This window comes from Saccoglossus kowalevskii, chromosome 8 (genome assembly GCF_978046115.1).
Source record: "Saccoglossus kowalevskii chromosome 8, keSacKowa6.1, whole genome shotgun sequence".
In the NCBI taxonomy this organism is placed as follows: Eukaryota; Metazoa; Hemichordata; class Enteropneusta; family Harrimaniidae; genus Saccoglossus; species Saccoglossus kowalevskii.
Window position 1 is genome coordinate 14213254 of NC_140648.1, and position 16442 is coordinate 14229695.

General features: G+C 33.9%; 1 protein-coding gene across 1 annotated transcript; it reads left to right on the forward strand.

Annotated features, from left to right (window-relative positions):
• Positions 1-89: 89 nt before the first annotated feature.
• Positions 90-16197, forward strand: LOC100377593 (RNA polymerase I-specific transcription initiation factor RRN3-like). The gene is made up of 17 exons (XM_085502220.1): positions 90-423; positions 2332-2422; positions 3134-3190; positions 3699-3788; positions 4719-4848; positions 7998-8094; positions 8489-8558; positions 8778-8876; positions 8997-9098; positions 9274-9439; positions 11246-11376; positions 12198-12328; positions 13034-13157; positions 13262-13425; positions 14287-14436; positions 14809-14881; positions 15407-16197. The coding sequence occupies exons 2-17, from the start codon at positions 2333-2335 to the stop codon at positions 15548-15550; spliced, it is 1818 nt and encodes a 605-aa protein (XP_085358346.1). The 5' UTR covers positions 90-423; position 2332; the 3' UTR covers positions 15551-16197.
• Positions 16198-16442: the final 245 nt, after the last annotated feature.

The following is a 16442-nucleotide window of genomic DNA, read 5'->3' on the forward strand; positions in this document are numbered from 1 at the left end:
TGCGTTTTTTGAAATATATTATTCTAAGATGAATGGTCCTATCGATTTACGAATGTTGGGTTTTGTCGAATCAAACATTACAGGCAACATCCAAGATGGCGAATAATTTCCTTCGTTGTTGTTGCGTGTTCTTTAGCTCTGGATTTCTTGTTGAATTAGAGATTAAATGCTATATATCGTGACATACATGTACTGATACGTGAGTTGATATTATTGTTTGAGACATGACTTTGTTATAGAGGACCGTCCTTGATGTATAACAAAACCAAACCATAACCTGATTTTACACGTGGTTGTGCAAGGACGAGTGACATTGGGAGAGGATTTGAATAATATTCGTCGACCAACGAAGGATATTTATAATATTTGCAGAATAACTTCAATATTGTGAATTGCTGTCCGGACGCCAGGACGTCAACAGAGGTACAAAAACATTTTTTTTTTTTTACAAAATATTTAATTACTAGTAGTAAAATCTATAGCATATTTCCATTGTTGTAGTACACATGTTGCACAGGGGCCTGACGATCTATTCGTGTGGTTGGCTGCTGAAGTCAATACATGGACATGAACGACTATGTTCTGGTACAGAACCTTGTTATTGCTCGAGTTAAATGAAATTATAGAATTAAAACAGTTTGGTGATGTAATGAAACCATATGTCATCATATTTGAATACTCATGTACTGAAACAACCAAAATCGACACATATTTAAGCAATAACCCCCGCCGAAGGCGGGTATACCACGAGATATTGCACAATTCACGACATATATGCACGAGCTGCAGGCGAGTGCATATATGGAGTGAATTGTGCAATATCAAGTGGTATACCCAACTTCGGCGGGGGTTATTGCTATTATATTATACCAGTATATTGACAATTCGATAAAACTTGTAAAAAAAGAGTTTACTTTCATCTACTAAAAGATCATGATTATGGCCCTTGAACATGAATATTTATAAGAATAGTATGTAGTTGTACGCTGAATGCATACAAAAATTACATGCGCAACACAGTTCAAATTGAATACAAACTAATTTTTATTCCACATGAAAAAAAACATATCCACGTTGAATAGAGCAGCGTAAACACACAAATTAGCATAACAAAGGATGACCTTTCTGACCTTTTACTGACACACAACGCGATTTGAAATACAGGGTCGTGTACAGTTTGGATCATTTAAACAACGGATTTTCCACGTTTTCATTCCGGTTTTTGTACAATTTAGACTGTAATTTGCCCATTGAAAGTACAGTTGTGAAATAAACCGGTTTTGTGACTCATCATACTACTTGTAACTGTGGATATTTGACGTTCAGTGGTACGCGGCGGGACGCGGTGTATCATGTACGGCGACCGGCACAGCGACCTCAGTTCCAACATCTGACCTGGATATCTTTGGTATAACCAAAGTTTTGTGACAGTATGACTGACAAGTTTTGTCGTTGTTCTGGGGTAAGTTTGATGGTGTAAGATCGGATTTTCGCATCAATTTTGTGACGCGTACATGATATGCCTTATCTCAACTCCGGCCGAAAGACTTTGCCGTTGCTAATACAGTGGTTGGTGTACACTCTGCACAAATCTGTAGCTTTCGAAATTACCTTCATCATCTCATGTAATTTATTTACACATAGTGAAGAATTACAATACCATATATCGTCGTCGAATCCTGCGTTGTCCCGTGTTTTTTGAAACAGATGGCAATTACCCGGGTGCACTGCAATTTTGTCAGCTGCCGCTACCGGACACCGGTTGTTATTGGTGGCATACATTTTTGCCTTTGACTCATAGTTTTTTGCATTTTTATTTTCAATAAATCCCTCAATTATATCTTGTACTTAAAGATCATGTTTTCTTTGTTGGAAGTTCGCATTCCATCTCAAAGTAACAACACTGAGAACATAGCGTTCTGGCGTTCGTGTAGGCACCTCACGGTGTTAAGGGACGGTGGTTTAGGTTTGTGTGGCGAACGACAATCACCCAACGACCGACGCTCACAACTTGGATCCCAACATTTACTAAAAGCAATATTATAGTTATATAACTTTTCAGATGTTTTTAATTCAGTATTTTTTTCAATATTCTTCTAAAATTCAACCACTATATTTCCCTAAAAATCAAATAATACCGGTTTTATGTATTTCCGTATTAATCCTGTAGTCAATTCATGTTCCAGGGCCACTTGGTTTAGCCGTGCATTATCAGCCAATATACCATGGATTGCATATGCAAATTTTGTGTTTGGACCAATCAAATCAATGGATTAACACCATCAATATACTGGTATAATATAATAAGTGATATATCATGATCTATTATAGAATGTTGGGTGAAGAAGACTGTCTTGTTGGATCTCCCAAAGCTGTTCGTTTTGGAGGAGAAGTAACTGATGTACTTCGAAAGTACAATGAGGTATGTGTATTTATTATGATTATCAACATTTCCTCTGTATCCTAATGTAGTGGGCCACTTTTACGAATTTTAAACAATTTGTCAAGCTTCACTAACATGAAATAAAATGCTTATCTCTGTACTCTCTCTTGTAATTGTATAATTATGAAGCAGCAGAAGGGCCGTGATTGCATTTTTAGATATGTTTTCCTTTTAATTTGGTGCCTTAAAATTACACTGATCAGTTAATGCTTTGTGATAGGCATGAAATGTACATAATTGGGGGTACTAGTATTTAACGCAAGAGTCATCAACTGGGCATACAGCAATCCTCGGGCGGAGCTACGTCACAAGACGTTCCACGTTGCTAAGACGCACACCACTGTACCACGTATTTCTATGGGCTCTGTGCACGCTGCTGAGGAACGCGGGAAAACAACAGGAACTCAACTTTGAAGTAATCCTGAACAATCAAATTTATATGAGTTACACACACAGGGGTAATCTTGTTACACTGTTCAGGGGAGTCTCAACAACCATCCCAAAGATTTCTGAGAGTTTTCACCGTGATGGTTGCCATGTGGTGAAAATGCCTGGATGTCCGCCCCGAGAATTGGCCATATCATGTCATTATTTTCAAACAAGCATCTATAAGCTTTCACAGGTGATGATCCCTCCACTTTAAAACTAGTTGAGTTGAAACCACTAATCAAGTAATTTTTTTCATCACAGGGTTGTCATAAAGATTATGATCTTCTGACACTACAGTTAGCTGATCCAGACATAAAGGTGAGTTTTAAAATTCTCCTACCTAGGTTTCTATATATTTATTTTAACATAATCAGATAAGTTTTCTAATTTGCTGCTTGTTTAACATTATTGGAAAACCAAAACTTGATCAATTTTTTGAATTATTTAATGAAACATACAACTTTCAGACAAATATTTCTGGAATTGTTTCTGAAATTGATGTATTTAGAATAATAGCAACTAAAACCTAATGATTTAAATGGAATTGAAGTGTCTTACTTCTGTAACCTCACAATATTATCCTACCAATTTTATTTATGTTGGTAGTAGAAATTGAATTAATGATTTTTCCAATTTATCAATTTACACCTGCCACAAAAACTGAACTTTTAGTAACATATTCATCTTCACAGGAACTCTATTATATAAAATAAGGTACTGTCTGCACATGAATAAATTATATCTATGCAGGGTATTTGTGTACAACATGATATTGTGTATGAATATTGATTGTAGCTAAACATGCTGTTTTTCTTTTCTTTCCTAGCCAAACAGTCTAATTTGTTGGCTGAAAGAATTAAAAGGATGCGTCTCTCATCTCTCAAGAGAGTTTGAAAGTCTAGTAGCAGTTCTACTGGTAAGTGCAAATAGAGACACCACTGTACAGAATGAAATCATTGTAAGAAAACTTAGCATAAACTATTGTGTATTGTAAAACACTTCAATTAGGTTATAAGAATATTTGAGATTCTGAAAAATCATGACATTTTGGTGCATTGCAGTTTTCTTTTGCAGGGGAACCACATTGTCTTTCTTGATATAGTCTTTGTAGTTATTTTCTATGTGTGTACTGGTGGATGATTAGTGACAGATAATCACTGTGATACTGTTTCATGCATTGCTTGTTCGTGATTCATTTCTTTTCTATCAGTGGACTGCGTTTAGTAATGTACTTGTCAATTGTGTAACTGATTCACCCCCTAATTTGATACATGTAAGCTGTAAGCAGCTGAAGTTGATATATGTATTCAGCAATAACATAGTGGTTGTTGGATCAGTGTTGTGATGGGATTCCAAGTATAAGTCATACCTGAGACAGAACACTGAAAAGGGTCAACCTCCCAACCCTAAGTGTGTGTGCTCCGATGGGGGAGGCCATACACTGTAGCTACTGGCTGAGAGTCATTCACAAACAGATTCAAACTTTATTGAATCTTGGTTAATACTATAGGTGCTTGAGTTTTGACCACACCAGGTTGTCACCAGGATAACACATTAACTTGCTATAATGCATGATTATGACAGCAAGATGGTTCACAGTCGCATCACGTAGTCTCAAACACATGGAATATGGTTTTTGTGGAACAATGTACTATATGGACCATCAGCACTTCATTGTGCACATAAAAAAAAGAGACAATGGTGATGTTCAATGTCAGGAAATGTCGCGGGGCATAATAATATTTAAAAAACAAAAAAGACTTTGTATAATTATGCAAGTTCTTTGTATCTTTGATTATGATGATTCATTTTCACCGCATTTTTACCTATTTTCTATTCCTTGTAGAAAATAGAATGGGTGGATAAAGATGACAGTATTGCTGCTGAGTACATATCTCTACTGACTCACCTTGTATCGGCGCAAACGTTCTATCTACGAGCTGTTCTGAGAATGTTGATTAAACATTTTATGCCAAGTAAGAATAATAAATTCTATTGATCATTTTATTGTGCACTTTGGAAACATGTCCTGTATATAACAGGGCTTTTGTATTTTCAGGGCACCCATTTCAAGGCAAAAATTTCAAAAAACTTTGAACTGATTAAAATAGACTATCGAAATTCCCCTTGGCCTAATGGTTTTATTTTGATGTCAACTCAAATCATTTAATAAAATGCCACAATGTGTTTGCAAAATGCCAATTATAGGCTGCTACACCATCACTTGCCACTGTAGAGAAATTTTCCTGTAATGTATGTGTACGCTACATCAAGATGATTGATAGGTAGAATGACCTCATGAAATAACTAATTGCAAGTCACAGGGGAAAATGCAATATTTACTTGCACATCCTAAAAGTGGACTAACATTTACTTGCACTGTCTTTGCAATGACAAACTTGATGGAGATTGATTATTAGACAGTAAATAGGAAATGTCAGAACAAGATATTTGAATAAACACTTGTGTGACATTTAAAATCCCTTAATTTGACATTTTAATCCAGATGATGCATACCGGTAATTTATAGAGGGGAGGGACTGTTAACAGTCTTTGATTGAAATTGTTATGAAAGTACTTAAGAGCTTCACAGGTGAGGTAATTGCCTCTGTGAGTTTCAAACAGTGTTATAGGCTTTAAAGCCATGTAACAAGTTCTGATTTAATAACTTGTCAATTAGGAAAATCAATATGTTACAACAATATCTGCATACATGTATCAAGCACAATACAGATGCATGTACAGTGTTGGTACAATCTTGGTGGATTTTATAAATGATAAGTTTAATTAGAACAGTAAAATTATCAACATCTCATTGCTGTCTTTGATTTGTTTTAAGTTTACCAAACTAACCTCCAAATGATTAGCCATACAAGACATGTACAGGTTGAAAGATATTTCAGTTATCAAGAGAAAACAAAATTGTTTATCACTGGCAAGTCATTGCATATCATTAGTCTAATGACATAGACATATAAAGTTACACATGGCACCATTGAATAGCATTTTCTCATTCTTGATCAACAAACAATGTCACCATAGTGACCTGTGAATGGTCTAGTTACTCCACATCAATACTTCCATATTTTGCTCCTTGCTTGAAAAGACAAGAGATAACATTTCATGTCATTATTACCTTATCTGTTATGTGCAGATTCAAGATACAGCATGTCAATTGTACAGTTACAAATAGTTTCAGATGAAAAATCACATGGGTGCTATGATATACATGTCAACAATGCATTTTCAGTTGCTATATTGTTTTTAGTTCCCGTTCGGACGAAGTCCGAAAACTGGGACTTATAATTCGATCGCTGTCAGTCCGTCCGGGGTAATATTTCAGAATCCTTTGGACCGATTCTGTTCATTCTTTGCATGTGTCTAGTACTTTATGTTGGACATGTGCACATGCAGTGGTTTAGCGATACGATTCAAAATGGCCGACTGGCAGCCATCTTGTTTTTTGAAAATGTTGTATTTTGGACATGCTTTGTCAGTTTTCATTCAAACTTGGTACATAGATTATACATGTTAGGATACATGTTCATGACAATTGCTTTCGCAATTGAATCAAAGATTGTCGACTGGCAGGCATCTTTTTTTTTTTTTTAAACATTTACATGTTAGGATACATGTCCATGACAATTTTTTAGCTCCGCTGTCGACTTTGTCGAGCGGAGCTTATCATATGATTGTCCGTCATCCATGTCAATGTTTTACTTTTTAGCTCCGCTGTCGACTTTGTCGAGCGGAGCTTATCATATGAGTGATTGTCCATCGTCGTCCGTGTCAATGTTTTTTCGACTTCTTCTTGAAAACTACAAGCCTGAATGCTTTGATACTTGGTGTATATGTACCTTGGGTAGACCTCTCTCAGATTTGTTCATTTCATGATATCTTCAATTCTCTAATTTTGGTGAATATTTTTGTCATTTTTAGTAAAAAGTGGTATTTTCAACTTCTTGTTAAAAACCGCAAGTCCAATTGCTTTGATATTACATATATAGGTACTACATGTGGACCTCTCTCAGATTTGTTCATTTTGTAATGATATCTTTAATTCTCTAATTTTGGTGATTATTTTTGTCATTTTTGGTAAAAAGTGATATTTTCGACTTCTTGTTGAAAACCGCAAGTCCAATTGCTTTGATATTACATATATAGGTACTACATGTGGACCTCTCTCAGATTTGTTCATTTTGTAATGATATCTTTAATTCTCTAATTTTGGTGATTATTTTTGTCATTTTTGGTAAAAAGTGATATTTTCGACTTCTTGTTGAAAACCGCAAGTCCAATTGCTTTGATATTACATATATAGGTACTACATGTGGACCTCTCTCAGATTTGTTCATTTTGTGATGATATCTTTAATTCTCTAATTTTGGTGAATATTTCTGTCATTTTTGGTGAAAAGTGATATTTTTGAATTCTTGTTGAAAACAGCAAGTCCCATTGCATTGATACTATGCATATTGTTCATTTTCTAATGATATCTTCCGTTCTTTAATTGAAATGTGCATTGCTAACAGCGGAGCTATCTCAGCCGAGAAGCTGCTTGTTTCAAAATTGGATCAAGGATTGCCGATTGACAGCCATCTGACTTTTTGGCCTTACTACTATATTTCCAAGATTTATGTACCATTTTCATTTGTATTTGACACATACATCATACATGTCACTTTGTTTCATAATCAGATCAAAGATGGCCGAATAACGGCTGTTTTTATTTGTTGCCATATTACTATATCTCTGTCACCCATGTACTATTTTCATTGATATTTATCATGTCATAAATGGATACATGTCATTTCAATTTGCAATTTGATAAAATTTGGCCGACTGGCGGCCATCTTGTTTGTTTAAAATGTGATAACATGGACATGCTTTCACTTGTGATCCATGTTTTTCTTTGCTATGTCTTAAACTGGAGGGGTCGTCACGCAACGCATGTTCGAATTTGATGTAAATAAACAATCTGTTGTATACGCCACTTGGAACTCAAGTTTCAAGGACATGCTCGTGACAACCCCTCCACTTTAATATAACAAGCACAAAGAGAACTTTAAAAAATTTAACGGGGGCTGTCATTTTCAATGACTTGTTTCTATTCATTTTGTTACAGAATTTCCAGCACCAGAAGGCATAACAGAAGAAAAAGAAGCTATCTGTTTTCAGCGCACACATTGTGCATTGAAATCTATCATTCATATTGCACCAATGTAAGTTGTTTTGTTGATATAAATAAACATAATGGCATGTAATGTTAACAAATGGTTTCATGGTTTGATAATTTGAAATAATCACTGACTACCCACCCCGCCCCATCTTGTGGACCCCAGTGATATTTTTACTGATAACAAAATATTGCAAGTTTTCATGAACAATTTTTTTGGAAATATTAAAAATTACTTATTATTAAATTATTTCATTAGTAGAATTGCTATAATCTCACAGTTTCATATCTTGATAGTGCAGGTGTCGGATATGATACTGAACAAATTCCAGTATATGTAACAGAATCTAAACTGATAAAATACAGGACTGTACCTATATCTCATACTCACTGTGGAAATCATTTTTCAGATATTTTATGAGCAAATTTATGTTTTACAGGACACCAACTATACTACCAGAAACATGTTCTGAATGCTTTCCTTACATGAAGAAAGAAACGCACATACAGGTGATCATTACTACCATCCATTATTTGATATTTTGTGTATATTTAAAGAGGAAGCTGTAAATCCCAGGGATTGTACCATGGAATCTTGGGATACCAATGTTTACAATGTTTTCTCTATTCATCTGTTTTTCGTTGTAATTTTAATCCAGTTGTAAATTTTTTTTTGAGATTAGGCTTAACCAAAATGGCTTACTGATTTCATACGTTTGTTCTGAATAGGAATGCTATGTGAAAAACTTACTTGAACTCATCGGATATCTTCCTAATATGCGGGCTTCAATACTGCAACTGATAGTAGAAAAGATGACAAAAATCGATGTAAGTAACTCTTAGTAATTGTCTGCAATGATGTCTGTCAGCATCTATCATCTTTGAGAAAGTGTCTTACAACAGGAAAGCATCTGTGTTTATTCCAACATTGTATGTGTTTGGCTACAGGTCCATGCCCCAAAACATGAATTAAACCAAATTGCTGCTGAGGAGGAGGAAGATGAAGATGAGGAAGACGACTTGATGGAGGAAGATATGCAGTTTGATATGGTATGTCACATGATAAGATGACAGCTGGGCTGGATTTTAACTTGCCCATAACATTAGATGATGAGAAATTATGCAAGGGCACATGTTTGTCCTTGTTTCTTGTGATTTCATTTACTCAAGCGATTCCAACTCAAGCAACAAAACCCATGCTAATTTAGCTGTCTGTTCTTATCAGGATGAGTTAGACGGAATAGAAAATGATAAAGATACTGCAAAAGAGAAAGACTGTACAGGAGATGAGGCAGAGAATGGTGGACCAATGACACATGAGATGGCTGATAGATTAGATGTGATGATGAATTTATTATTTAAATACACATTCAGTGTATGCCATCCACAAGGTACTGTGAACAAAATATTGCTTTGACTTAATTGAAACATAGACCAAAAAGTTCTGAACTCATTGTGAGGAGATGCATGATGTGAATCACACTACCACAGTGTTCTCCCCAGGCCTTTCAAGCACTGCGGGCCCGCGTCGCTTAGACAAACAGCCGCGTCGCTTTTGTTTCGCCCACGATCCTTGAAATCCTGCCCGCGATGCTTATTCACTTGTATTGTTTACAAGTGTCAGCTTCGTCTAGCACATCTTTAAAGCAATAACATGTATTGATCGAAAGGTAACCCCGCCTTTGTACATAGTTAGCCTTACAAAAACAGTGATAAAAACGGAAGTCTACAAGAAGAAGTCTATCAAGGGTGCGGAGCTGGCAAACCCAAAATACTAGGGTAGTAATAATTTGCCCATTGCGTCGGGATGGTCTATCCCGAGTTGCTGCACTGCGGTTAATTGCGTTTTTACTACTTCATCGCCAGTGACACTGATTACCAAGAATTAAAAAAACAAGTGAAATTAAGTCGCATTGGAAAGAAAACTGTAAATAAATCGAAGTAAAAATTATTCAACTGCAGACGAGACGGACGAAGAAAAAACGAACCCTGACCTCTAGAAATACCTTATTCATAGTGTCATTACCGAGGAACGCCACCCTAAGGCAACGTAATGCATGTAGTGACATCACAACCGATGCATGCTGGGTTACAACGGAGATTTTGATTGAGCTAACAAAGATGGCGGCGCAGAGTACATGTTTTTCCGCGATGTTTAAAAACAACATTTCGTTGGCGATTTTGATGTAATTTCTACGTCAATCATCAATGAATCGTTTTAATTAAGCAAACATTCTAAGTTTGTGTATTTTTAAACAAAAAAGTCAGGGGCCGATGATCGCAACCGCAGTGGTGAATACCCGTTCAACGCAATGCTGACAATGTTACGGTGATCGTAGCGTTACACAAATAATAGATAGATCAATGAAAAATCGCTGACTTTAGTTTTGAAATGCCGTTGAAAAAAAAAAATGTCATTATTGATTTATTAATTTCTTCATATTTTGATAACCCGCAATCTTGCAGATTTTACAAATTTAACAGACAAATAAAACACAATAAATTTAAATGTAATAAAATATGAGATATGTATCTTTTCTTTATTGCAGTTACAATGTTTGTTGGGGAAACTAATTATTATGCAAACAAAATTATGCAAATAAGATGTATTATTATGTAAATTAGCCACGATGCTTGGCTTAGAGTCTGGGGAGAACACTGCTACCAGCTGTAATAAATAAACACCCTAAAAGGGCAAGCTGTGAATACATTTATTCTATAAAAAAAATTTTTTTAGATATTAAAATAATTTGGTCTCGTTAAAAGCTGGGGATCATCACACATCAGCATGCATCTGAATTTGAAGAAATTTGACCTGCATTGTATATGTTGTGGGACCCATGTGAGCACAACTCAGTTTGAAATAAGCATCATTTTTCAATGAATGAAAATAAATGTCAGTATCTATGCATTATCGAATGTCAAAATAGCAAAGTCATTCTTCTCTATAATTGTCATATTTTATTAATTATTGTAACCTGCTTTAATTTCAAGAGAGAAATTTTTTGTGATTCTGTGAAAATCATGGAATTTTGTCGGAGTTAAACTTCTAGCAGCGAAAAATCTAGTTCACATGTATGAGCTTCTTGAATGAGAATGTCAATCTGAATGAGAACTACAAACACGACCACCCAGAATTTAAATCCAACTACATGTACCACTGTTATGCATCTTTGGTATACATTTGCCTATTTCAGGTATTTTCAAAATGGAGCCAACAAGGTTGCTGTGGAAACAGTTTCTTGGTATATTCAACAAGATTATTTTACCCACCCATGGTTCCTGTCACATTCAGTATATTATGTTTTATATGTGTAGTTTTAATCAGGTAAATTTTATTTTATTATTATACTTGTATGGTGTCACAAAGCTGGTGATATTTGCAGTACACTTACCCAAGCAGAAAAGATGATAATGTATTTGCCACTTATCTATAATAGATGTATGTATATATATATATATATATATATATATATATATATATATATATATATATATATATATAATTGTGTTTATTGTATGCTGGATCATTGAAAAACTACTTATTTTTATTATAGATACACATCTATATTTTGTGTAAGTGCATACAATAATAGAATATTACTCCCTAATGGAATATTAAAGTACTCTTTTAGGAATTCGATAGGAATGTCTTACTTACTAATAAAGTCCTCATTTGTTTCAGTAGACAGTGTTTATAAAATATCTTATTAACTTATTTATCATGGAGTCATAATTATGTTTAATAGTTGTTCTTCTAACAGGTTATAAAATTATACCAAAACAATAAAGTAGTAATGCGCATCGCCAATCATAGCATGAAAGCCAAGTACATGTACAACATTCAGGAAAACATTCAGTGATTGATTTTTTTTTAGTCATTGAGAAATACATTTACTGATTAGTTGGTTTTAGTGGTCGAGAAATACTTACATTGATTGTCTTTTTTAATGGGAGAAATACATTGTACACTAATACTAATAACTTATAAATATATATATATATATATATATATATATATATATATATATATATATATATATATATATATATATATATATATATATATATATATATATATTCACAAATACTGATGCAATTATTATTATCATTATATTAATTTGACTAATCTTTCTGTTTTATATCCAGAATATAGCTGATGCATTCATTGACTTTCTGTGGAAAAAGATTCAGAATCCAGATACTGCTGCCATCCTTAGACAGTCATCAGCTTCCTTCATTTCCAGTCTCCTGTCCAGAGCAAAATTTATTCCCCTTTCGTAAGTAAATTTGATTGATTTTGTTTTCTAAAACTAAACAAGAATTGACGAATTTGTTTACAGAAATTATATTGTGTTATATTCAAAATTTTGTATTTGGTATTCTGTTAGTACAAACAAAAAAACACTTTGAATAGAATAATTTTGTTTCTAAAGTTCATTATATATGTTATATTTTGTATAAAATATATTTTAATTGTGAGTGAATGTCCAAGCTGAATGTGTTAATAGTACTCATACCTGTGTTCTCCCCAAGTATCTTTGTGCACCCAACCTTACCATGTTTTTAAAGAAACAACAGCAGTTAGTATTATGCGACTAAAGTGAACTAGATATTATTATGTAAATTAAGTTACATTATGTATATTATTATGCAAATGAAAATAATTGAGAGAGAACACTGTTTTGTTACCTCTAGAAGATAATGAAATTAATACATTATTGCAACACGGTAAATAAAATAGCACAATTTATTTAGGACAATATTAAATATGTTGACCAATAAAAACATTATGGCAAGTTATTTGGCCAATACTTAAATAACAAAGAATTGTATTTCATGTTTCCTGTGAGTTATCAAGTTCAAAAAATTGATGTTTAAACATGAACAGTCAGGGAATGTCAACTTGGATGACATAAGTTCATGTTTTAGGCTGCATCTGCTTCTTTCTTTTTGGCCTAATATGTTTATCTTGTTTCTTACAGTACTGTGAAGGCAATGTTTGATGTATTAATACCCTGGATTCATAAATACATTGATAGACAAGAAGGAAGTAGTAGATCATACCCTGATGTTAATTTACATGGACCATTCTATTCTGTGTGCCAGGTAGGTTGCACCTCAAAATAACAGTATCCAGCATTGTCTTATTTTTCATTGTCAAAAATGGAATGAAGTAACAATTCATTCAACAAGTTTTTCTTTCTTTATAGGCAGCATTTTATATTTTTGTATTTCGACACAAGCAACTCTTGGAAACCAACAAAGGACTGAACTATGTAAGAAGTCTGAATTTCGACAGAATCGTAACTTGTCGGTTGAATCCTTTGAAAGTATGCTTACCAACTGTAGTCAATATGTTTGCAACTATTACAAGGTATGTTTCGTCGCATTTCTTGGTTGTCTCATTTTACAATTCACGAAGAAAAGCAGGCATGGTGTTCATGTACATGTATGTTAAACTAATTATTGGTATCATGCAATGTACTCACAATTTCATGATGTTACAAGAACAATTGATTGGTACAGATATCATGCACACCTTATACTTTGCCCAGTATTATGCAGTTGAAAACGTATCATATTGTAAACCCATCAGTGTGCCCTCTACACCGACATGCCACTGATGCACAAAAATATCCTACAACTAGTTATGCTATTTCACTGGCGCACTATTGATGCAAGAAAAAAATTATACATTTATATAATGATTTTGAACTACTTTATATCATACCAGAGGTTATATAGTTTGTAATTTAGTGAAATGAAATTCACAGTTTATAATCAATAGAAGTATAAAAACAAAGGAAACCATTTTTGTTTGTGACTATACAGTTCTATATAATTATATTTTTCTTTTAAAAACTGACCACTCCAGCAGTCAACAAACTGACTACTGTCAAATGAATAATTTTCACTGGGTTTAAATTTCGCTGATTTACCATTTCAGGCATATTTAGTAGGTTTTAAATTCACGGTTTTATCATTTAGATAATGCGTTCTATGCTAAATTTTACATATTCACTGGGTTTTAATTTAGCGCATTTTCCAGTCAGCGAAATAAGCATAATTAAAATCCAGTGAATAATTAATCCTTTTACAGTATGCTTGATTTTTGGAATTCCAATTGTCCCGTTAGAAGGGCACACTGAAACCAACAATTATGCATATCAAGTTGCCAGTCAGTGTGTTAAAGCCATACATCATGTTGAAATCTATTTGCTATCTCTGTTTATAGAATGCATCAGATAGTGTATTGTTACACTGTTATTGAACGCAACAACCGAACACTACTTCCAGTGGTAACACAGAGCCATAATACCAATGTTTTAACCAATGTGAATCCCTTGGACTCGTACTTCCCGTTTGATCCATACCTACTCAGCAGGTAAGCAGCTCACTGTCTCCAGTATAACATTACCAATGGGATACGTGAACATTCAACTCATAAAACAATATGGTCAAAATTTGAATGTTGTTTCAAGTGTAAGAAAATTTATACACACGCGTATTTAAATTTGTTTGTATCTAGTTTAAAGTAATTTTTCAAGACATATACTGTCTAAAAAATTTCCCTTGAATATGATGATCATAATTACAATCTTTCTACCACATGTGCAGCACTTGTATTCACCTTATACTCTTAGTGATATTTTGTTTCAAAATTTAACGAAAAAAAACAATAAGTATACTAGTACCTGTTGTCTTGGTCACAGGCAATCTCAAGATTTTTTAACTAATTTTCTTAATTCATTGACAGATCAAAAAAGTATATTAAACCCATCTACCAAGAATGGGAAGGTACATTACCGGAAGAACACAAAGATGATGTGGTGAGAATTTTCTGCCATAATAATTTATTGGGCTTGTGTTTGCCCCCCCCCCCCCCCCAAGGTTGCACATCCTGGCATTTTCAGGGTTACCCGTATCATAACACCAATAATTAAAACTCGGAGAGAAGTATATGGCCCCGTAATCACCTTTCCTTAATTGACCACAGGAGGGCGTTGCTGTTAAATGATTTCTTCAATTTTTCCTGCAACTTAATAAGATGTGTTGAATCTGAGTTAACTTTATTGGTCTTATATTTGAAGAATTATGGTTATGTTAGCTTTGCTGATGGGTTTGAGAACAAAATTTTAACTTGTACATGGAATTCATTTGTCACTTTTAGTCTGTTACTCAACACATATACCGTATATACATATCCTGAAAGCTTGGCTATGTTTTAAAAACATACACTGCTTAAGAGAATCTTATGTGTGAATCATATTATATTTGTTTGCATACCTTGTATGGTGAGCCTATTCAATGGTGTTTTGCAAATCGATTTTTAAATGTTATTTATTTCCTGACAGGATGAAGATGACGAGTTCTTGGGGTATGGTTCATCACCAGAAAGTCAGCTACCTCTGGGTATCACACCAACCAGTGCACATGGCGTATCACCAGGGTTTAAACATACTGGAATAATGACACATATCATGCATCCATTATCCTGAGATCTGTCACATGTGTTGGTTTTTCCAATGAAAAAAATGTACCCTAGTTTAGTGAACTTTTTTTTTGGCTAAATATCTAATTTTACATGCCAGATATTTTCCTATACCCAAAATTCAGAGCAAATATTTTCAAATTTTGTAAAATTTTCACCAAATTTCATCATCATTGTGAACCATATGTTTCAGATATTGTTTTTAGTTTATTATCAAAAGGCTTGTCAATTTACATCAACATTTCATGTGGGAAGGAGAATCATTTGTACATGGTGCCAAAAGTTGACAATGTTAAAGGACCTAAATATTCTAATAACTCTTCAGCACATAATCCGCTCCCCTAGTATACTTAAAATTCTAAACTGTGTGAAACAGTGCCTGAATGTCAGCGGGCTGAGATACTAGAAGCTGACTGTGTTTCTTTAAATAACATATGGTACATGATCCCAAACAGGTGTTTATATGACTTTTGAAAAATTATTTTGTCTTGAATGTAACTATTATCTTGTTAGCAAATCAAGATTTTTACACTGTTCAATTCTTAGAAATGATAAAAGTTCCAAATCCTTCTGACCTTTTGATGTAGTAGTGTTTGTATGCAAATTAAAACAAAAATGGCTCATTGCAGTTTTGTTTTTGTACCAAACCCTAAATTTCTAGTTGTGTAAACTATAAATAATGTCAATATATTTCTAATAATTATTCCATATGACTACAACTTAAGTGTATTTAGGGACAACGTCAAAAGATCGATGTCGGATAAAAAACTTATTTGCTTTAGTTTGGGGGTGAGGGGTTTTGACCTCAAAAAGTTTCCATCCTACAAAAACGATTTTATTTTTTATTGAAGTCAAAAAAATCATGGAGTATTTGTAGTTCGTTTTTTTTTCTATCTATG

Bases quoted from the DNA above. Each gene is read 5' to 3' on its own strand.
- LOC100377593 (XM_085502220.1), top strand. From the start codon at position 2,333: ATGTTGGGTGAAGAAGACTGTCTTGTTGGATCTCCCAAAGCTGTTCGT. The intron at 9,440-11,245 runs GTACTGTGAACA...TGCCTATTTCAG, and splicing joins CAGTGTATGCCATCCACAAG to GTATTTTCAAAATGGAGCCA. The intron at 13,158-13,261 runs GTAGGTTGCACC...CTTTCTTTATAG, and splicing joins CATTCTATTCTGTGTGCCAG to GCAGCATTTTATATTTTTGT.